Source organism: Cinclus cinclus, chromosome 1 (genome assembly GCF_963662255.1).
Source record: "Cinclus cinclus chromosome 1, bCinCin1.1, whole genome shotgun sequence".
NCBI lineage: Eukaryota > Metazoa > Chordata > Aves > Passeriformes > Cinclidae > Cinclus > Cinclus cinclus.
In genome coordinates this window covers 101,466,203-101,488,595 of record NC_085046.1, presented here as the reverse complement: position 1 = coordinate 101,488,595, position 22,393 = coordinate 101,466,203, and the positions used below count along the sequence as shown (strand labels likewise).

Here is a 22,393-nt window from a genome sequence, read left to right as displayed (position 1 = left end):
GGAGCTTAAGGGTGTCTGTTCATTTTCTGCACATTTCTAGCTTTAATATCTATAACTGAACTTGGTCTCAGGTGGACCAAATGCTAGCATGTGGATTTGACATTTTACTCTAGAAAAATGTTTTAGAAGCTATTTGTTCCTTGTCTAAGCTTCTTGCTTTTCTAGAAATTGAAAAATTACCCATGGATTTAAAAGTCCTATGTGAGTAAGTGCTGTGTATGCTGCAGGATTCAGACTTTACTTGTTTGTTCGTTTGCTTGCTTTATTCTCTACACCTTAACACTTTTTCCTATATTCTGGGCTAGTTCATCACATTCAAATTGATCACACACCGCAGTAGCAGTACCAGTTGTTAGAAGTGTGTCTCACAATAGGAAGCAGAAATACAGGTGCTAGAAAACTCTCATTACAAAAGCAGCTTTAAAGAGTCTAAACCATTCATAAAAGCTGTGTGATGTTCCATTTCCTAATATGTTTTTGTTCCCAGAGCAGCAACTAACTACTGCTGGTAATAGAACCAATGGTTGTAATATATACAACCAGTCGTTTCTGTTGAGTTTTTTCAATAATGCATTTAATTAGCTAGGGGTTTGGAGGGTTGATTTCTTTTTCTTATTTTTCTTTGCTTTTCATCTTCTGGTTGCAGTGTGTCGCTGATCTCTCTTTTTTCACAGCAGAGATCTTTGATACCAAGTGCTGTATTGTGGAGCTAATGGGGTGTGCTGCAGGCTTTCTGTCGAGTAGCACAGTACCTTCTCTTCAGACCTTCTTCTCCTGCAAGAGGGCAACTGCTGAGAATAACCTTTCTCCCTATTGTGCACACATCTGTTAAGCTGATGCTTAGAACAATTATAGGCTTTTTTTCCCCCTACCACAAGTCTCTGGAATCAAACTGTTCAGTTCTTCAGGACAATAAATCCCACAACCCTACCTAGCCTCTAAAGCTTTTCAATTCTCACTGGAGACAAGTAATACTTTATTCATAGGTCAGAAAATATTTTTTAAATGTCAAGAAGAAAAGAAAAATGATATCTAGAAGAATTACTTTCTGAGACTTTGAAGTAGGTTTTGGGGTGTTGGGTTTTTTTCTTAGCATCCTGAATGTGAAAAGTTTGGAGGCCACATGTGAGAACTGGACCCAATAAGAAAAAAAAAACATGACAATATGAAAGGAAAGCAGGAAATCCCATCAAGCATTTTTAATTATGATTGTCTTATTTAGATAGTAAGATGGACAAGAGCATACTCTGCACTGCAAAATGGGACATTTCTTCTAGAGGTATGCTTAGAATCAAGCTTGAAAGACATATCATAGCTCAGCTCTTTCTCTGCCCTGCAAAGAAAACATTACTCTTCATAAAGATTTCCTTTTCTTATAGTCTGTTACCTTTTTTTATTTTATGGAGAATGACAAATTCAAAATCTACAGGAATAAATGAGTGTTTAGGATCTCTTCCCAGTTGTAATTTGTGATTTTTGGATTTGAAATGTAGGAATCGTTAAATAACATCACAAATTATGTAGTCTCTAGGGAAAAAAGAAATCAAGATTATATTGTTGCAGGTTATCCCAGAGCTGTCAAAAAGAAATGACTGTTACAATATAGGGCCCAACTGTCTTGTACTTCAAGTGAATCTGTGGGAAATAATACTTATTTAGTATTTTAAGAAACTTGCTATATCACCCCACAGTTTCTCAAAGATTCTGGCTTCTTGCAAGGAGACGAGACCTTTGTAGACAGAGGATCTTCTCTTACCTTTCCTGCAGCATTACCAAAAATATACTCAGATTAAGTTTATTGAAACATCACACAAGTCCTGTGAAGACAGAATGCAGGGGAGCCACTTAGATTTTTTCCATTATACCAGGATTCTTGAAGCAATAGTGTTATTATTTTTCGTCCTTGATCAAGTATAATGGTAATAAACTGTCATTCATTAACTTACAAACTTTTTCCAGGACACTACTCTGTGGAAAACCACCTTTCCCTAAGCCTACTTTTAGCTATACTCCTTGAAAGATAATAGCAGTAGTAATTTAGCTGAATATTTGTTTCAGAGTTGAGAGGAAGGAAGAAGCTATACAGAGACAGTATTTTCCTACAGTCAGTGGAATCCTTTGATTCCTTATCTCAGTAGGCGAGGCTGGCACAAAACCTTTCTAGTGCTATCATGACTTCATTTTCTAAAGAAAGCTACATTAAATTCTAAAATATTAAAACACAAACAAGCTGAACTTTCACTATAATATATATTAATTATATTACTGAGACATTCAAAATTGCACTTGGACTATGACTATATCACATATCCAGGGCACTTAGGTAGAAGTAAAATACTTGCTGTAAATTTCCATATGACTAAGAGTAATTAATCTCTTGTTGAAATTCAAAATGAAATGTCACAAAAGTATCACCTGTTCTGTGGTGTTGATTAAAAGAAGAATAAAGGTGTTCAGTTTTGCGGCCATAACATCAGCTTGAATTAAATCATTGCAGAAACAGTAGTTTGAGATTCTGCTGTTAATTCTACTCTTAAGACCTTCTGACATTTCTCGTGTTCTAATAGTCATAGCTTCCTGTTGTTTTAAATGTTCTTTTCTCCTTTTCCATGAACAGTGAAAGCAATTCAAGGAAACCTATGAGGAAATGAAAATTATAAGGAGACCTATGAAACTGCTAATATATGCATCATTTTAAAGACAGATAAAACAAGGAGAATGCATAGCTTCTTCAAATGATCTGTGCAAATTATGGGTAGAAAAATTATAATTTGGAAAAATTATATATTTTTTTAAAACGTCAAAGAGTTTCTGTCTGTTACCTTTTTCTTAGATTTCAGATCTTAGTTACATCATATCTGTGATGTTATTTGCCTAGTGAGTTGTTTTTGGCTTGCATATAATACCATGAGTCATGAAGTCACAGAATGGTTTGGGATGGAAGGGATCTTTAAATACCATCTGGTCCAAGCCCTCTGCCAAGACAATATAGCAATAATATATTACTATATTTTCCACTAAATACTTGATTTCAGAGTGAAGATATTCTATTCAAAGGGAGCTCAAACTACACAATATGGGTGCCAAACTGCCCAAATCTGTCAATGTATGGTTTGGTAATGCTTGAAGAGTGTTGGCTTCTTTACTAGAGGAACATTAGGCCAATGCGTTATCCATTTGTTTTCCAATTTGCTGATTTAAGTCATTCCTCTAAATAAGCCCCTAATTGTTTGCTGCAATGTGACAGTTCACTAATGGATTCAGCATGGATGTTAAGCTTATTGTTTATATTGTTTACTGTTATTGGCTCAGTGATTTTAAAGCACTGGTTTAAAATTGGGGTGGCACACCACGCACCCCAGGTAAGACACATAAGCTACAAACAGACAAGACTGGGTACACACAAAGAGATGTGTTTTTTCTCAACATTTTACATTTCTGTATCATTTCCTGTGAGCTGGTACCCAGCTTCAGCATGATGCTGGAGGAAGCCCTGTGTGTTCATGAACAGAAGCACACAGGTTGGGGAAAGCACTGCAGAGGACATGCTGCCATGGCACATCAAGTTTCTTTGCCACTTTCCCCACTGTTTTGCAAAGTAATACACTGCAGCAAAAAAAAACTATAACTTCTGTCTCACTTCAGGAACTACAGTTTAGGAGCTGGGATAATTTGATGGATAGTGTATGCTAAGAAAAATATTAGAAACCAGGAAAGGCCACATAGTCCATTGAGGCTCATTTCATTCCAAATACACCTCTAGGTTATCATCCAATTGCTAAAAGAAAGAGTGATGTTATCCATTTTTTACAATTCCACTTCTGGGTATTACAGAGATAAATACATAAGTGCTGGACAGCTAACTTTCTTTCAGACCACTGTTTCAGGAGAAAAATGCTTAAATGCAGATAGGTAGGATGACAGAAAAGAAATTGATTGACCCTAAATGAAAAATATGATGATAGTGATATGAATATATGTGTACACTCACAGCTTCACAAAGTTCCCCAGAGACAAGCTTGCAGTCATGAGACTTTCAGATAGTAACCTTTCATTTGATTTATTGTTTCAGGACCAATGCAGGAGACAATATATGACTTCTGGAGAATGGTATGGCATGAAAACACAGCCAGCATAATCATGGTTACTAATCTGGTAGAAGTGGGAAGGGTAAGTGGCTTTTGTACTTAAAAACATGAAAGACGTCCAAGGTGCTTGCTTTTCAAAATTAAATAACAGACCAACAAGGTGCTTACGTACTAAGTATAGCACATAAAATATGTATGACTGCCTGTGCTGAGAGGTTCATTATCAATTATTTTTAAACATGTCTTGGATGCTTGGCTTTGATAACATTAGCACAATGAAAAAGTAACTGGTAAAGCTGCATTCTATACAGCAGAGTCTGCAAAGACTGACAAAGAGAGGAGGTGTCATATGTTTGTACTTACCTCAGATATTCCAATTCTCTTAAGAAAATAAGTTAATTTGTTGCAGGACAAGGTATGGATTTTTTTTTTTGTTGTTTTGTGTTTTTTTTGTTTTTTTTTTTTTTAAGGAAGGCTAAGGGGGAGTCATTCTGAAACTGATGTATGAGAAAAGTAGTTAAACTGTGAAATTGCTTCTTGGTATATTTGTCTAAATGGGTCTGGTTTGTTTGATTTTTCCTTCCTGGAAGCCTTCTGGACTAAAACAGAAGACACAGTCTTACACGTTTGTGCACTGTTTGCTGATCAGGAGATCATATTGGGGAGCTGGATGGTAAAGGAAAGCTTGAGTTACCTGATTCATACTGTGTACTTCTCTTCTCTTCTTGGTAACTTGTAAAGCAGACCTCCAACTCTGGTCTTTATGGCTAATTTTGTTTTCAACAAGTATTGAATGGAGCCTTTTTCTTTGTTTCACACAGCTGTCAATAAGTGAGTCTTTTCATTTACTGCTTTGTCTGTGCGCTGCTGTCTTAGTTCTCATCTGGGATGTTTGTTTTTTTTCCAAGAGAATTTGCTTGGGAATTTGCCATAAAGCTTTCATTTGATATAAAAAAGAGTCCCACTGCTTTTATGGGAACTACTGCAATTATTGCAAGTCAAAGTGTTGAAGTAAGAAGTCAAGTGCATACATCTTGGTTTGAGCAGCATGGTTTTAAGAGATGTTTTTAATTTCACACTGGTGAAGTGTCTGATTCCCCCTCTGCCCTGTGGCATTTGCATTAGGAGAGAGCACTGTTTATGTGGTGTGAGTTAAAGTCCTTTTGAGCAAGTCCAGTTTTACAATCTCAGTTTATTCTTCCATATGTCCTTTGTGAACTGATAATATAAATCCTAACATTTAGATATCTCTGTGCTAACAGATCAGGTGCCAGTATTATTTTTAGGTGTAAAAAAGATGGGGATTGTGACAGCAATTAACACCTACTACAGGAACACATGTACAACAAATTGCAGAGACAAAGAGGGATCATGGAGGCCACTTTAAAAATGCAGTCCCTTGAGTGAGGAATAAGGTAGAAATAGCTGGATGGTCACGTATTAATTCAAAATGGATGGATTTGTAAGAATAGGTAGCTCTCCAGCAAATCTCTTTGTTAAAGTTTTATGCGCATTCATAAGAGCCCAAGCGAACAGCTTAAAAAGGGATGTTTTCAGGGTATGAATAAACAAGCCTGAGAGCATAAACAGCATTCTGCATGAAACCACATACTGTTTTCCCAAAGTCAGTATTTGGAAGCACCAATTAGAGTGAACTGTTGGGTGTCAGCAAGGGAGACACCAGTCTTGGTGGCAGTGCTGGCAGCCTCTGCTCACAGCATTTAGGTGCACAGCACATTCCCACAGCAGAAAGGAATGGTTTGTGCCACCGTGGAGATTTTTTCAGTGTGCAAGAGTCTTAGGGGGATACAGATCTTCAGCTTTGTTGTTTCTGGCAGTGGTAGAAATGACTTTGTTCTCACTTTCTCTGGAGGCCAGCATAGGTGACATCAGAGCAGAAATTGAAATGAGCTTTTAATGGAAATGAAATAGTATGAGCCACAGAACAATGCACTCACTCCTCCATTGGTGTTTTTGTGCCACTCCCAGAGCTGGAATCCTGAGTAACAACAAACAAGGAGGCAAATTACAAGCACACCATCTGTCCCACAGACCCTAGCACAAGCTCTGTGCCACCTTGAGTAGTAATGATTTTAATGGACTTTCTGTAGCATTCCTGTAGGGCAAACTTTATAACATCCCCAAACTTGAGGTTTCCAATTTCTATTGCTTTCACTGGTATAAGATTTATAGGGGTTTCTTATTTTTACTTTCTATCTGTGTTGACCCATTGTAAGCCAAGGAGGAAATTTTTTTTGCGTCTTTAGGAAACAGGAATTGTCAAAATTTAACATATTTGCCACATGATGTACAGCCTTCATGAATAATCATTGAGGGGCGTATATGTATTTGTTTACCAGGACTGGCTGGATAGTCATTAAATCAGTGTTAGGAACTTGCTTCTTGCCCTGGAGCATTGTGCATCAGGCCTGTTTTAATTGCTGGTGGAGAAATCACCATGAGGCTGTCCCTAATGCAGGCACCTGCTGCAAATGACTCAGTCCCTGAATTACCCTCCAGCAGGGTCTGGGTACATCTGCCAATATCTGTCATTATCTGAGGCACACTTGTCAGAGCCACGCATCCCTTTAAGCTCTTGTGTGTTCCAGCAAGGGACCCTTGTCAGTGTTTCTGGCACCTGCAGACTGCTGTGCACCTGGTATTTAAATGGCACCAAAATGTGTTTTGATTGTTTTCTCTCTTTAATGAACCCACCTGAGGGACATTTAGCTCTTTATCTAGTAGCCTGTTACCCAGTCACTCACATTTACACTGCTTGTGTGGAAATTCAGAACTAGCTTGTGCTGTTACACTAATCCATCTGCCAGAAGTCTTATCACAAAATCTGCAGGGCTCCCTAAGGAGACTTTTGTACTGATAATTTAAGCTAATGATTTCTAAACGTATTTAGTCAGTTTTATGAAGACCTCATTAGAATGTGACTGTTTATTAAAAATCTAAATGAGGTCTCACAGTCATTTAGAAAAAGCATTGCTGAGTTGCATGAATAGTTCTTTGATAAAGGATGATGAAGTGGTGCTTAGTTAAGGTTGGCCTAGGTTAACATAACAACTTTTACCAAATAAAACCTCTAAACAAATAAGCAGCCCTTGAAGCAACCTTGAAAAAAAGCCTCTGTCCTCTTCATGCTGGGATCAACAACTTTTCACTCACAATGAAGTTCACAAAAAGGAAATGGCAAGTAATTAATAGTAATGATCCAAGAATCAGAATTTTCCAATTTTTCCAATTTTCCACACACCAGTGGATAAAAAGCATAAACAAGAATCAAGACTCATAATTACATCAGTGTGACAACAAGCTGTTTCAAAGTAGTGTATTCTGGATTATATTAATGCAAGAGGCCTCCATGCCCATATCTGTAAGTGGTAGAGGAACTGAAGGTAGAAGTATAATTTCAGGGAGCATCTTTACCTGAGGGATAAATCTGGTGGATTATTCTGTAAGAAACAAAGATTTTTTTTATCCCGCAGTGTGATGATATTGTGATCACACGGGGTGATCACAAAACAGACACAAAAGAACATCTTTCTTACTCCAAGAGACCACTTTGGAGGGCAAACTCCAAAAAACCCAGAAAAGCAATGGGAACGGGATCAAGGTGTCTGTCTACCAGCCAAAGTCTCAGGTTGTTCTTGATTAGTTTCAGTGTTTGCACACATTGAAACATTTCTGTCTTCCTTGAAGAGGCATGGTTGGAAGATTTAGATTATATTCAGTTGTGCCATCTAGCTGTCACCTCCATCTTTGTTCTTTTCGGGTTGGTACTAATACTTAGTTGGCAGAATCAAACTTGACATGTCACATTATTTGTCATTTTTCAGTAGTCACTTTCTCTCCCACTTCCTTTAGACAGAAGAAATTTAGTAATAACTGATTAATAAATGCTGAAATGTACTGGCAAAATTCAGTGGAGGTGGTTATAAATAAATGCACTGCAAGGACTTATGATTGTCTATTATGCTTTTAATATAACAAAGTATTCACAAACAAAATCGCTATAAATAATTATAAAACCTAAAACCTCACCCCAGGAGCATAGTAATTACAGTAATTAGAGTTTCTCCATTATTATTCAGAATTAGAAAACAGCCAGTGCTAATAGTGTTAATAAGCACACAAAAGACCCTTTTTGTGAAAGGGAGCAAGGTTGACTACAACAGAATGGATATGACAAAAGGGGGAATGAAGGTCAGCCACAAAACTGGTGAATAGCCCCTATGCCTGCACCCACACGTTTGTGCTACCCAAACTGCCTCTCCCTGCCAGTTCATACCTCAGGAGTGGGGTTCTTTCCTGATAGTCATTTCACACTCTTCCTAGGTGACATTTCCCTCCCAGGAGCCGGAGGGGCTGTATTTTCATAGGGGAAAAGGAAGAATACAGTGCTGGTTCAACTTTGCCTTTTCCTGCACCTGTGGTTGTCATGTTATGTATATGGCACTTGTCTGCAAAAATGGGAATGACTGATTTTTCATGATTAAAAGAGTATTGGGGTCCACAGACAATGGTCTTCAGACAGGGAATGTCTCCTTGATGCTGGCTTACTAAAAAGCATTATTTGTTACAAGATAAATGGTGTCTGAAAAGGGTTGTTTTTCCTAGGAAAGCCTGTATGAGCATAGCCCTAAGCAGTCATATGTTCATGTCTTTGGGTTCTCAGGATGTGCAGCATTGGTCAGCATTCAAGAGACATTTCTTAAACAGATTCAAATATGTTTCCGTAACAAATAAAATCCAAAGTCTTTATGATGAACCAGATCTTGTTCAGATCTACTTGATAATTTGTGCTGTTAACAGAAATTAGGTATCCAAGAAAAGCTGCTGAATAAAACCCTGTCCAAAGACTTCTTACTGGAAATGGATTAGAAGAAAAAACAAAATCTTCATAGGAAACTTCAGCAACATAAAAACTGTGTGAAGCTTTCAGTGGACTTACCACCTACACTTAGAATGAAAATGAAATTTTTTATCACAGAGCTATTAAGAAGTTTGAATGTACACATTTTACAAGTTTTGAGAATCTTTCATGCAGAAGATCCTTCTAATAAAGAAAGGTAAACTCAAATTGTATTTAAGATTCAGATCACCCAGTACTGTGATCTTGCAGAGGTGAAACACAGTGACTCTTCAGCTCGTCTCACAAATAGCATGTTTGTATTTAGTAGAAATGGAAGAACACTTTGTATAATTGAAACTGCCTCTAAATGTAATAAGCTGAATTACCTACGCTGGAATTAATTCAGGATACTGGTGTTAGTGCTCCTTAGGAGGTGTGCCAAAGAGTTAGTATGCATACTGGTGACTAAGGTCTCATCATAACTTTTCTACTGAAAGAAAGAAACCACATTTTATAAATAAGAGGGGAAAAGTTTTTATATGAACCCATTTACTTTCTCGAGGTAATTCTAGTCCCAACTTCTTAAATATATTAATAGTGCCCTTCCCCATCCACTGAAAATGTTTTTCCTAATCATGTTTACCCCCCAAAGATGGGACTTACGGTACATAAGCACAAGGTATTATATTCTGTCGTAATACTTCCAGTTTCACTGTAATTCCCCTACCTCTTATTGGATAGAGGACAGTTTATACTTTTACCAATGAGAGTACCAATGAGAAAAACAGAAAACTAATCCAAATTTAAAACTAACCTTTCAAGTCAGTGAACCCTTCTAGTCATCAAAACAGATTTCATCTTTCTTGATTTTTAACCAGAAATAACAAGTTTGCATTACTACATTATACATAGTAGGGGAGGACCCCTTAGGGAAAAACTAGTTTGCTGTTCTTCAGGAAAGAGAATGAAGGACTCTTTGCAATTGTTTAAAAGAGATGTGCTCAGGTTAGCAATGAAACACAACATCAAGCTAGAGGCATTCAGCGCTGTCCCATGTCACTCAGAGCAGTCAGGGGTTCAGCTCTCAGTGTTTTGTTGTATTCTCATCTGCAGTAAAAGCGACATTTCAAATAATGTTAATCAACACAGATTAATATCTTAATGCTTACTAATCCAATTGAGATAATTCACTTTGAGAAATCAGCAAAAGAGGTTTAAGGATACACAAATGCACTGACCCCTTTGTTGGACTAAGTGAAGTGCCACCAAGCTGTAGGATGCAACTTTAGGTGCAGTTTGCCAAGAGGGAGGCCTTCAGGTTCTTACTTGAAATGTCAGAGCTAGCAAAATGACTTCATAACTGCAAGTCTCCTCACCTCAGCAGTCTCTTGAAATTATCTCTCAGTCTCTCTGTGAAGGGAGAAGTATCCTGGAGGCACTGACACAGTTTTGCTTTACCCAGTAGAGTAACATGTAGAGCTGTCTAGCATCAGATGATCAGGTTTTAGAGCCAGAAGGCAGTCCACTAAGTAGGTGGTGCTCGTGTCCCCAGCTAATGGCTTGATTTTGTTCTTGGAATGGATCCATGGTTCAGAACATAGTTTAGGCTGTGCTGCTTGATGCACGCACATCAGGTCCTTGGAGCACAGAATCTGAGAAATAGGTCCATGATTTCACAGTTTTGTCAGGAATTAAGACAGGCTTTGAGGGGCTCCAGCTAACCATCCTTGATCTTGGCATGAGACCACCCTTTTCATGTGTTCTCTGCTCAGCCTTTCTTCTTCCAGGGCTGTACCCAGGTGCACAAAATTGCCCAAACATAAGCAATGAAACAGAGACAATCCATATTCCTCTGTTGGTATTAACAGTGGAGGCAGGAGCACTGGAACAGCTTTACCTTGGGTTGCCTTACCCTAAAGCAACTCTTCTAGACCAAATCTTTATGGTTAAAGGAAGGCCACACCATGGGTTTGGCCTGTCATCTTAATTTCATCTAAGCCGCTCTGCCAGGGTGATGGCATGCTAACAGAATACCTGAGTCTTAAGAACAAAGGGATCATACTCATTTTGTCAGGTGGAAAGCATTCATTTATGGCTGCTGCTGGAGCTGTCCAAAAAGCCAGCTCTTCTGGGCAGAGGCTGAATGAGAATGCACCCACCAGGCAACTTAGGATTGCACTACTGGGGCAGCTTAGGGCAGCAGAAAGTGGAGAACTATGTCAGCTCTGAGTTGTCCCTGGAAGAAGTTAAACTGAGCTAGTAAAATTCATGGAGACATCTCTCCCCACTCTAGCAGCAGTGAACTACATAAGACTTACAGCTGACTTCACAGAGACCCATTCATCTGATGGTGCCAAACAGTATCTCAAATATACTATTTCTCAATAGTCTTCCACACTTCTTGTAGAGAACAGTTGAATGAGGTATGAAACTAATAACAGACTTGCTCAAAAGCAAACAAAGGAAAATGAAAAAAAAAAAAGGAAGACTGGGTTTTATCTCCTGTCAAAGGTTGTTTTATAACATATAAAGTGTTCTTATATTGTAATACATTTTTGTTTGAAAAGTATTTAAATAAAAATGCTTTCAATTATTGGATGTTCTTTTAGTTCAAGTCAGCCAAATAAAAGTATCTGTTAACCAAGCTACAGCTGCAGAATCTGTTAGAAATTCTGCCAGTGAGCATGGTTGGCTGTTTCGTTTTATAGCCAAGAGGTTTCACTTCAAAATTTATGTCTGACTTATCATCATTACTTAGTTCAGGATTAATTTTAGATTAGCATGTATAATACTGATCTTCACTAATGTCAATCCATGCAGGGCATAGTCAGTTATATTACCCTTTTGCTAAGGATATTTCAGAATCAAAGGAAATTGGAAACTTTGAATAATCAGTGTTATTTAAACTGTTCTGTATGGACTGCAAAGTGTATTTCACAGCCAGCTCACATAGTATGTCTGTAATACTACTCTTATTCCAAAATTCTAGGTAAATGAATTACTGTCCTGACTTTCCTACTGCCTTTAGCTACATGTGTCACATTGCCAAATGGTTAAATATACAGCTTCAGAAGTCACAATTTGTGTTCATTAGCCATCCACAGCCTGCATTATTTGTTATATTTAGAACTAGCAACAACAACTTTCCACCTTCACTTTTAATTCTAAGTTTCACACATTAGACTGTTTTAGTGGGGGATGGAACTAGCGGGTGGAAGTAAATAATTCTCTTCTTCAAATTTCTAAAATTATTAGTAAAATAAACATGTTTGAAACAATTGGACAGTGTACCTTGGGATGAATAGATTAAACCAGAGCATTTTCATTATGTCTCTGGCAATCATCCTTTTATCTCATCTTGTGATGAACATCTGTATTTTTTGGCATGTTGGTAGGATATAAATGTGGGGTGTATGTGACCAAACTCTCAATTATAATTCTGCTCAGATGAGATTTCAAAATTATATTTTCTGCTTTGTGGATGATATTTACTGTTGTGGTAGCAACTCTGTGGAAAAGAAAAGATCTAGTGCATTTAATATTCAGTTCTGGAATCATGCATCAATTATTTAGTTAAACCTTCTGTTAGTAAAGCTTTTTTGTAAAACACTTACCAAATATTTATAAAATGGCAAAGAGATTCATCAAGTTATGGTAGCTAAAGCTGTGCTAAAAAGAAAAAATGAACATATGCTACCAGCAATGTTACTCATATTTAATGAGTAAAACCATATTCTATTTTGTTGTGATTGTCTTTTCTTGTGCAAATAAAGGCCCTGATCCAATAAGCATTTATAAATGTGATTTTGATTTACACTAGTTAATCTACTTCTGTCTTTAATCTTTCTGTGCATTTATTTGGGTGGTCCTAGAGGAGGTGAGAGATGGACCTTTAAGTGTTTACTTGACTATTGGCTCTATGGAGTTCTAGGAGTCTGTGGAGTTCTCAGGTCCAGAGTAGAGAATGTGCAGAGCATTGCAGAACAAGAGCCAAAAGCAGGAGAAAATCCTGAATTTAAATAGAGTTGGGTTTGGGTCTTTTTTCCTCTGCTAGAGAGTGAATCATCACTTGGTCTGCGACTCTGACTGAATTCTGGCGTGGTTCCCATGGCTTTTACAGCCCCTATGGCACTTGGGAGAGTTTTCAGGAAATTTTGTTGTCATGGATCCTTCTGCTCAGCTCCAGTCTGCTCCGTGCCCAAAATCCGCTGTGCAGCAGAGTAAGAAATCCCCAGCAGGCCAAATCTGCATGAGGCATAAAAGGCTATAACTTCTTTGCAACATCTCCCATTGGTTCCCTAATTATTCCACTGTATCATTTTAAATAAGGTTTAAAAAGGAGTGGAATCAAATCCAGCAGTTGAGGCATAAGAACATGGGGCTATGCTCTTCTAAACTGGTCTTTCCAAATTGTCCCTAGTTCTTAGCCACAGTCCAGACAGTCTGGACATACCAAGTTAGAAATAGGCAATTTCCTATTTTCTTCCTAATTTCCATTTTCTTTCCTTCAAGGAAAGAGCAATTTAATTCAGCCAAGGTTGGTTTCCCCACCCTGCCCCTCCCCCAGTTGTTTATTTTGCTAAACTAGATCTGTTTTAAGGATGGCAGGTGCCCCTCAGATAAACAAGGCTAAAGTTAGCCACAAAGAGAGATGTGCTGATGAGCAGTGCTGTGCCTGGGATCACGGCTGCAGCTGTTCCCTTCCTACGAGCATTGGCCTTCTCTGTGTGGTTCAGGTTCTGCCTATGGAACAGAGATGTGAACAGGCAGCAAAAGGGAATCAGCTCCAGAGAAGGGGCTCAGTGTGTTGCTCCAGCCCAGAGGCAGTGTGAATTGTCTTACTTTTCATAAAGAGTCAAAAAGTCATCCTAGCCATAGGTGGGAAAACCCTGTTTCAAAGAGCTGCTGGCAATGGCTATAAAAGGGTCAGTTTGCTGGCCTCAGGGATTTGAACAATGTGAATTTTCTGGATTATTATAACAACACAGACAAAACAACGTGTGTTCAATGTTTTCCACTTAGCTTCTATGAGAGGATTTTTGGAAATACATCTGAACAAAATAAGATATGAGTAAATATCAAGTAGATGCAACAGTAGATAGCAGCAGTAACTACTAAACTGCTTGCAGCAATGTTTAATGCTTTTAAAATGTTTGTTCAATGCTTACAGTGGATAGTTAGGTTTTCGAGATGAATACGCATTTGTCAAGGATCCTGTTGTTAGGGGTCCTGGGAATGGCCCTCAGCTTGGTCCTTGGCTGGTGGAATCCTTCTCCTCCCCTCTGGCACCCTTTCAGCTTTCTGCCTCTTGAGCATGGTGGGGGGAGCAGTCTTGCTACCCTTGCCCTGTTACAGGAGTGCCGAGCATGGTCCAGGGACCCAGCTCCAAGCCTCTCGCCATAGAAGGAAACTCCGGTGTTGCCAGTCATCCTGAAACCACCCTTAATACCAGATGAAATGTGAATACTATAAAGAATTTTTTTTTGGGCCAATACTAATGTGGTTACTGGGTCTGAAGACAAGCACAAAAAAATAAATAAAAACCTGCTTATAAAGCTACCTGAACTTGAGCTCTGCTTTAGGAGCTTTCCATAAGCTGTGTAAGCAGGAAAAAGCTGTTAAGATGCTTGTGTAATTCTGTGTCTGGGAGCCAGGGCTTCTGACCAGGCTACTCTTTTTCTCTGGTGTGGGGCTGTGTTTCGCCAGCCCTTCAACTCGGTTCTGTTCAGATTTAAATTTTATCCTGCTAATGAGTCAGAAAAAGGGCCAGAACTACTGACCCTGCCTGGAAAAACTTTTTATTTTATCAGCCAATGTCACTACTGTGATGTAGTAAGACCTCCCATTTATCCAGACAGTAAAGAAGGTTTGTAGACAATTATCAGCTACATTCTGGAAACAGATGCTTAAGAAAATGTGGGTTTTTTTTCTTTTGGGCAGGACAGGGTTTGACTCTGTGCATAATCCTTTCTATACTGAACCTGGAGTTTGTATAAATAAATCATCTTAATCCTGCATTACAGTTTTCACTGTATGCTTATACACACGTTCATCTGTTTTACCTTTTGCTCAGGATTAAACACAGTAGTAATCCAAATATTTTTGCATGAAAATAGGTTTGAGAAATACTCATCAGTTGTGAAGTTTAATTTTTTTCTATCAGTTTTCCATTGAATATTTGAAGTGGTCAAGCTTTTTGCCTGACTCCTTTAAGCGCATATTTTAGGTTAATTAGTTTTACTTGTATTAAAAGATCAATTTTAAATTTCCCCTTTGGTGGGAGAAAGACAGAAGCTGTTCCTTGCAGCAGATGTATAGCAGATGCCACTCCTAGCATGTAATGCACTACTGGATGATGGCCAGATGCAGTAGTGATAGCACAGCTATTACCATGATAGAGCACAGTAAGAGAGAGACATAAGTAACATGTTACTTACTTCCCAGCCCAGCACTTTGTCCACACAAATGGGAAGGATGAGAAAATTCTTAACTCAGTCAGCTATCTACATCATCATATACAGTCCTGAAACCACCCACTTTTAAAAATGGCAGTTTCGGTTGAGCTAAGTGAAATGAATCCTACCCATAATGTATGGAGTTATCTAGTGAATTAGTAGTTAAGCTATGTAGAGTTATAGGTCTGGGCATAAACCTCAGCACTTGACTTCAAGCATTGAGTTTTGCTATTTGACCTCTCATCAGTTCTTTGGAAGTTTAATCTGAGAAAATGGGTGCTTTTCTAAAAACAGAGAATCATACAATAAATATCTTTAGTTAGAAGGAATCCACAGGAACCACTCTAGTCCAGCTCCTGGCCCTGCACAGCACCACCCCAAAGAGTCCCATTCTGTGCCTGAGAGCATTGTCCAAATGCTTCTTGAGCTCTGACAGGCTGGTGCTGTCACCACTTCCCTGGGGAGCCTGTTCCAGTGCCCAACCACCCTCTGGGTGAAGAACCTTTTCCTGATATCCAACCTAAACCTCCCCTGGCACAGCTTCAGGCCGTTCCTTGGTCCTGTCACTGGCCACCACAGAGAAGAGATCAGTGGCTGCCCCTCCTCTTCCCCTCCTGTGGAAGCTGTGAACTGCAATGAGGTCTCCTTCCTGCCTGCAAAACACTTTTTATTTTAGATGGTGGAAAGATATTTTTGAGACAATTCAACAAGTAGATGTTGGGGATAAAAATTCTGGTGGTATTTGTCCCTCTGGGCATACTCTGCTTTGGAAAGCAGAGGAAATGAGCAGTTACCATAACTGAACTGTGGAGGGTATAAATTTCCTTTGTGCTCCAAACAAATTTGCCTTACTTCACTAAGCACAGCACAAAGCTCATGTGCAACTCTGAAAGCTGTCTTAAAAAGAGAAGAGGCAATGTCCCTCAAACATTAAGCATTTTCACATGCAGAAAATGTGACTGGTTTGTGCATGGTGGCACTTTAAATCAGAAAACATTGTTCAGAATGCAAAATGGATTCTGTATGAACCTTCTAAAATAAATGAACCTTAATTTCTTTTGTATCTTTTAAAGGTCAAATGCTGCAAGTACTGGCCAGATGACACAGAGATATATAAAGACATTAAAGTTACCCTAATAGAAACAGAGCTGCTGGCTGAATATGTGATTCGAACATTTGCTGTAGAAAAGGTAAGTTTCCAAATTCAGTTTTCTTAAACACAGTGGTATCTGCCAAAGTAACTTACATAGAGATTCAGCAAGGGAAAGTTAAGTCTTTTGACTGACATCTTGGGCTTGCAGGTATTTTTGGGTAAACGACTACCGCCCTCTTATGGTAATTTTTTTTTTTACTTCTTCAAATGCAGCAACTGTTCTCTGCTTTTCATTACTCTTGGCCCCTCCTGAGTTAGAAAAAGTGATGTTCCTTGCCTACGAGAAATCGAAGCCTCCCTCCTAGCAATCAATTGAAAAACACATTTGTGCTGCTTTCCCATCTTACGTTCCCCACAATCATTTTCTGTCTGTACCAGAGGCTGCATGCAGCATTATTCAAAAGTCTGTGGTGGAGAATACTGTTGTCTGTTGGGCCAGGGTGTACCTGCTCTGCAGAGGCAGACTTGTAACAAATTACTGTTCTCCTCAAGGCAATTTCCCTTTACACGTGGAATCCATCCTTACATGGAGAGTTCCAATCAGTGTATTGTATTGCTGTTTGTTAGAATAATGCCACGCATTTGTTTGATGCTTTGTGGCTTGTAGAACTTGCAACTTCCCAGCTGGAATATATGTGGAAAACATACAAATAACAAATAAGGTACTCACTGAAAGTGAGAACAGGCAGGGTGGGTCTGTGGTGATGGGTACCATGCATTTTGTGTCAACTCAGCAGTTTCATTCAGAATTCATTAAAGGACAGAAATGTTTTAATTGTATGTATCAGGACCCATTTGAATTGCAGAACACCAAGGTAAGGGCCTCATTGGTAAGACTAGATATTCCTGATGGCACACTGAAGTAATGCTCCATCACCATGAGTAGATTTTCAACTAATTAGCTTAGAAGGCTTCTTTTGATTTAGTTGCAGTACCCGTGATTTATTGGTTCTCTGTAATGATGAAGTAGTATTCATTTATGGGTTTGAAGAATACAATATTTAGCATCAAAGAATCCTGAACCCAGGTACCTGAAACTGCCAAAAAAACTAAACCCCACAGGGTCTCCGTACACACGTCCAGAATAACAAAGGAATTAGGGGTTTTTTTCTGTTTTATTCTTCAATCTAATACCTAAATATGCATCAATACAGCAACCTGAGGGTAATGATAATAGAATTACGTAGTTTGAATGAATTGAAATATTGTATCATGTTTACCACTGTACATATTGTATACTGAATTCACTCAAGCCTGTGGTTTCCTTGCATTTAGGTATTTTTAATAAACAGATGAGAAGCGTTGGCTACACTTTGAAGTAGATGAAGCACTGGTTGATTTCTATTCTGCAAATTTTAAGCTCATGCTTTGATGTTAGCTTTTCGCTTCTTAACTGGGACTGAAAAAAAGACCAAGATGATTTTACAGTTGAACATAACCAAACCGTCTTGAATAAGTGCATTAGAACAGATAGAGATAAAAGGCACTAAACATTTTATTTCTTTTTTAAAATCTCCATCCGGAAAGATTTCATTTAGACACTGCTTTTTAATAGTTGGTAGTTTTTCAGTAAGCCTCTAAAAGCAGTGTCACTGTAGTTTGAGTAAAGTGCATTTGTTTTTACTCTATTTTCCTTATTTTTTAACTCCTCCGGTGGTACTGGAGCATCAAGTCTGTCCATCTCTTTCACCATAATTCTCTCAAGTTTATATTTTTGATGTACTGACATTGATACATTTCACCTTCCTTAAGTCAGGTTGCATGATGAGACAGAGAGCACCCTAACTAAACATGCAGATAAGACTAATTGAAAGGTAATATTGATATTGTAACACTTGACATCAGAGCCTCCATTCCAAAGGACTTTCAAATTTCACTAGTAAGAACTTAAGTAACTCAACAGGAAAAATTGCAGAGTTCTGTGCCTTAGGTGGCCTAACCCCCTGTGTCAGTATGGGGTGACTTTGGGGACAGCATCTGAAATCCAGAATGATTGAAGATTTAGCATGTATGAGTTGAAGGGGTGGAGTTAAGAGAACTGGCCTTATCCATTATGGTAGAGATGAAGAGCAGGGGTAAGGACGATCTAATTCCAACCTGCAGCTACCTCACAGATGTTCAGAAAATTAGAGGAATCAAATTCTCCAAGACCCCTAGTCCCTTCTCACCGTCCTTTCTGTTTGTTGATGAACATCTCATACCTGTTCATAAAGTACAACTTAGAAGTTGATTTGCTGGAAGATAAATTGATCACTAACTTCAGGTTTTTTGTTTGTTTGTTTTTTTAATGGATATTGAGTAGTAGGTGGATAATGCTGAGAAAATTGAGCCCAAAAGTGGAGTCTGATTTTTGAAGACTGTTTCCTAAATGTGCTTTGCATTGTGTGAATAAGCAGTTCCTTTGGAGCAGTTTCTTTACAGCACAACAGTAAACTCAGATTAATAAGTCATACATGAATAGTAACATACAGCAGCAGCGTAAGTTTTTGTAGAATTTTTTAACATCCTAGGGTTTAGCAGTGTACACCATTTTCTGTTTGTTTCAGCTGTATAGTCTTTCCCAGCTGAGCATATGCTTTTATGATTCATGCAGTTATGTGCTATTTTGGGTTTAGAAACCAGCAGGAAATCTAGATATAAAAATCATTCCTTTGTAGATATAATAAGAAAACTCATTATGAAAGTATCCTATATGCAAAACCTTTCCTAAGTAGCTGTTAACAATGACAGACAAAATGCAGTCAGCCTGACAGACAGCCTTTTCACAACTAAGGTAGAGGATGTACAGGACATAACCTGATCTGTGTAGCAGTCAGACACATTGCTTTGGAGGGGCAGTTTGTTTTTTGTAAATTATTTTAAAATCTCATCTATATACAGTATGAAGAATTTGTATGGGATACTTGCTTCAGTCCTCACCTGGTATAGTCATGGCATTGCTTTTTTCTATGGGATCTTTGTTCCTTTGAGTGTCATGGGCAGTTGTTACAAGCAATATAAAAGTGTTTGCGACACTGCCTTCACCTGAGCAGAGCTATTTACAGAGTTGAAGGCCTTGCTCACAGTGGCAGAGATGTGTTAACTAACACTCCATAAAATCCCCAGAGAGCAGGGACCAAATTGTATTCGGATGTGTTTGCTAGACTGCCTTAAAATGCAAATTGTTTTGCCTATTCCTGGATTTCAATATGTTTTAAAATAGGGTTTTAGGATATAAGGTTATTTCTGTTTCAAGGGTATGATCTCCACAATCCACACCACTGCCTCATATGCCCTTAATCCTCTCCTTTGCCTGCTTTTTTGTGTCAATTTCCAGGGGAGATGAGCTATTCCTGTGAGCTGATGCCCTCTCTACAGACCTCCAGCCTGAGCTGTCAGAGCATCAAAGATTCCAACATACACTAAGTCCTTTCTAGTCCTGTAGCACTGGCATGTCCAAAATTTCTTGGCCACTGAAAATCCTGGACTAATGCATGATAGCAGTAAATTAGGAAGCTTATATTACTTATTATTCAAAGAGAATAAAGCCTTTTATATGCAAACCAGCTCAAGACAGGAAATGCATCTTTAAGAAGAGAAGCTGTAAACTACCAGTTACTAATGTTATTGACATTTAGTCCAGCCTAGACTGGACTATGCTGTAATTTTGCTGTTTGTTTATGAACTATGTATGATGGCCTCCAGTCTGTGGATTTCTAATGAGAATAAAATACTGGCAGCTACATTTTTAGAGGGGGGAGGGAAAATACAAGCAGTATGAAAATAAAACTTAGCATACACACTTTTAAAATCCAGACTGCTCCCCATAGTCATACAGGAAATTACTTACACAATCGGTTGCTCATTCATACCTGTCTCACCATATCCGTGTCCTTTTAGACTCTGGCAAATCACCTGAAGGGTGAGCATGTGGAAGGCTACAAACACAGACCCTATGATTGAAGGTGCAGAAAGGTTTCTTATTATTCATCTTTTTCTTTCAGACCAATGAAGGAGACAAATGATAAGGAAAATTATGCTGAAGCTGTAGTTCCCTGAAGTCAGCAGCAGCACCCCTGTGGAGGGCAGTGGGGAAAAAAAAGTCATCTGTGCTCTGTGTTCAGCCTTGCTGCTGACCTGTTCTGTGATTATGGCATGCATCTTAAGGCCTCAGTTTGCAAAGCAGCCTAGTACTTAAATATAGAGATGAGCATTTCTCTTGTTGCTAAAGGTTTCAAGTGCTTACTTACTTGATTTTGTTGGAAGGCTTTGAAACTAGCTGATAGCTAACCTTTGAACTTGCTCTCCTGCTATGAGGAAGCTCTCCAGCAGTCTGTACAGATTGTGTTGGTAGGGGGTGGATGCTTTTCAGCAAGGCTCAGGCTTTTGAAGATTTCAACCCTTGTCTTTTCAACAGAGAGGCGCTCATGAGATTCGGGAAATACGTCAGTTCCACTTCACGGGCTGGCCAGACCATGGTGTCCCATACCATGCCACGGGCCTGCTGGGATTTGTACGACAGGTCAAGTCCAAGAGTCCCCCAAATGCTGGCCCTCTGGTGGTTCACTGCAGGTAGGTAAAACACAAATCTTTCTGTTGCAGTTTGCATTAAACTCGAGACCTACTTTTGCTTCTCCTTTGCTGCATATTTCCCACACAGGTTGATGAAGCCACTGGAGCTCTACTCATAAAATAATTGTAAGCAAGAAGATAGATATATCTATATATATATATTATATATATATATCAAACATATATACAACATATAAAGTGAGAGTTAAAAAACTGAGTCTGAAGTTCTGCAAATGCCTGGCTCAATTTCAATAATCATCCAATTGATCAAGTACCTGTGAGATGAACCCTTACACCTTTTACATTTCCAATACACTGCTGCACATTAACTGTGCTCTTCTTCTTCTTCAGTGCTGGTGCTGGCAGAACTGGATGCTTCATTGTCATTGACATCATGCTAGATATGGCAGAACGAGAAGGCGTTGTGGACATTTACAATTGCGTGAGAGAGCTTCGATCCCGGAGAGTTAACATGGTGCAGACCGAGGTATTGCTCATCTGCTGGAATACTGCTTTGCAAGTAAAAAATACTCTTCTACCCATAAAGATAGAGCTTTGTAGCTGGCACCCTCCAGAAAGTAGTTTACTCAGTCACATGCAGAAAATAATCTCCACACAAACCTGAAGAACCCCTGCCCAAACAAGTGCACAGTTACACTTCACTGAAGGTTCACAGTGTTTCTTAAAAAAAAAGGAAAATCAGGAATGTTTCATCTCTGGGAAGGATTCATTCTGAAGTACATCTTACTGAGACGTAGTTTCATGATAGCACCTACTGCCCAGAGGAATGAGGAAACCAGAAACATTCTTGAGTTTTGTTACAGTGTTATTGCACTTCTCTAATTACCTGTAGTTAGTTTAAGCCAATCCTTATATATTCATTTCTGAACGACTGGGATAAAGTTTTTTAAACTGTGGTTGTTGCTTCAGTGCTGGTAAACTGAAGAGAGAAGCAGCAACCGTATTAGTTGTTATGTTTTATTTACCAAAATACTAATGGTCTATGCACCCCATGTCAGCAACTATCTATTTTAATTGCTTTACCAGGAGCAGTATGTATTCATCCATGATGCTATTCTGGAAGCCTGTCTTTGTGGGGACACATCTATTCCAGCTTCACAAGTTAGGTCTGCTTACTATGAAATGAATAAACTAGATCCTCAAACAAACTCGAGCCAGATCAAAGAGGAATTTAGGGTAAGTACTAGCTACATTGCCTAGAAGCTGCAGAGTCCAGCTGTACTAAAGACTTCTGCTGAAGTTTTCATAGCCATATGAATTTTGT

At 38.7% G+C, this 22,393-nt stretch overlaps 1 protein-coding gene across 1 annotated transcript in view; it reads left to right on the top strand.

The window, feature by feature from the left end:
* Positions 1–22,393, top strand: part of PTPRM (protein tyrosine phosphatase receptor type M) — a 434,879-nt gene that overhangs the window by 397,336 nt on the left and 15,150 nt on the right. The window contains exons 25-29 of the mRNA XM_062500964.1: positions 4,073–4,170; positions 16,478–16,594; positions 20,954–21,108; positions 21,460–21,595; positions 22,156–22,305. Of these exons, the coding sequence (XP_062356948.1) occupies positions 4,073–4,170; positions 16,478–16,594; positions 20,954–21,108; positions 21,460–21,595; positions 22,156–22,305 (656 nt within the window). The remainder of the gene's footprint in view (positions 1–4,072; positions 4,171–16,477; positions 16,595–20,953; positions 21,109–21,459; positions 21,596–22,155; positions 22,306–22,393) is intronic.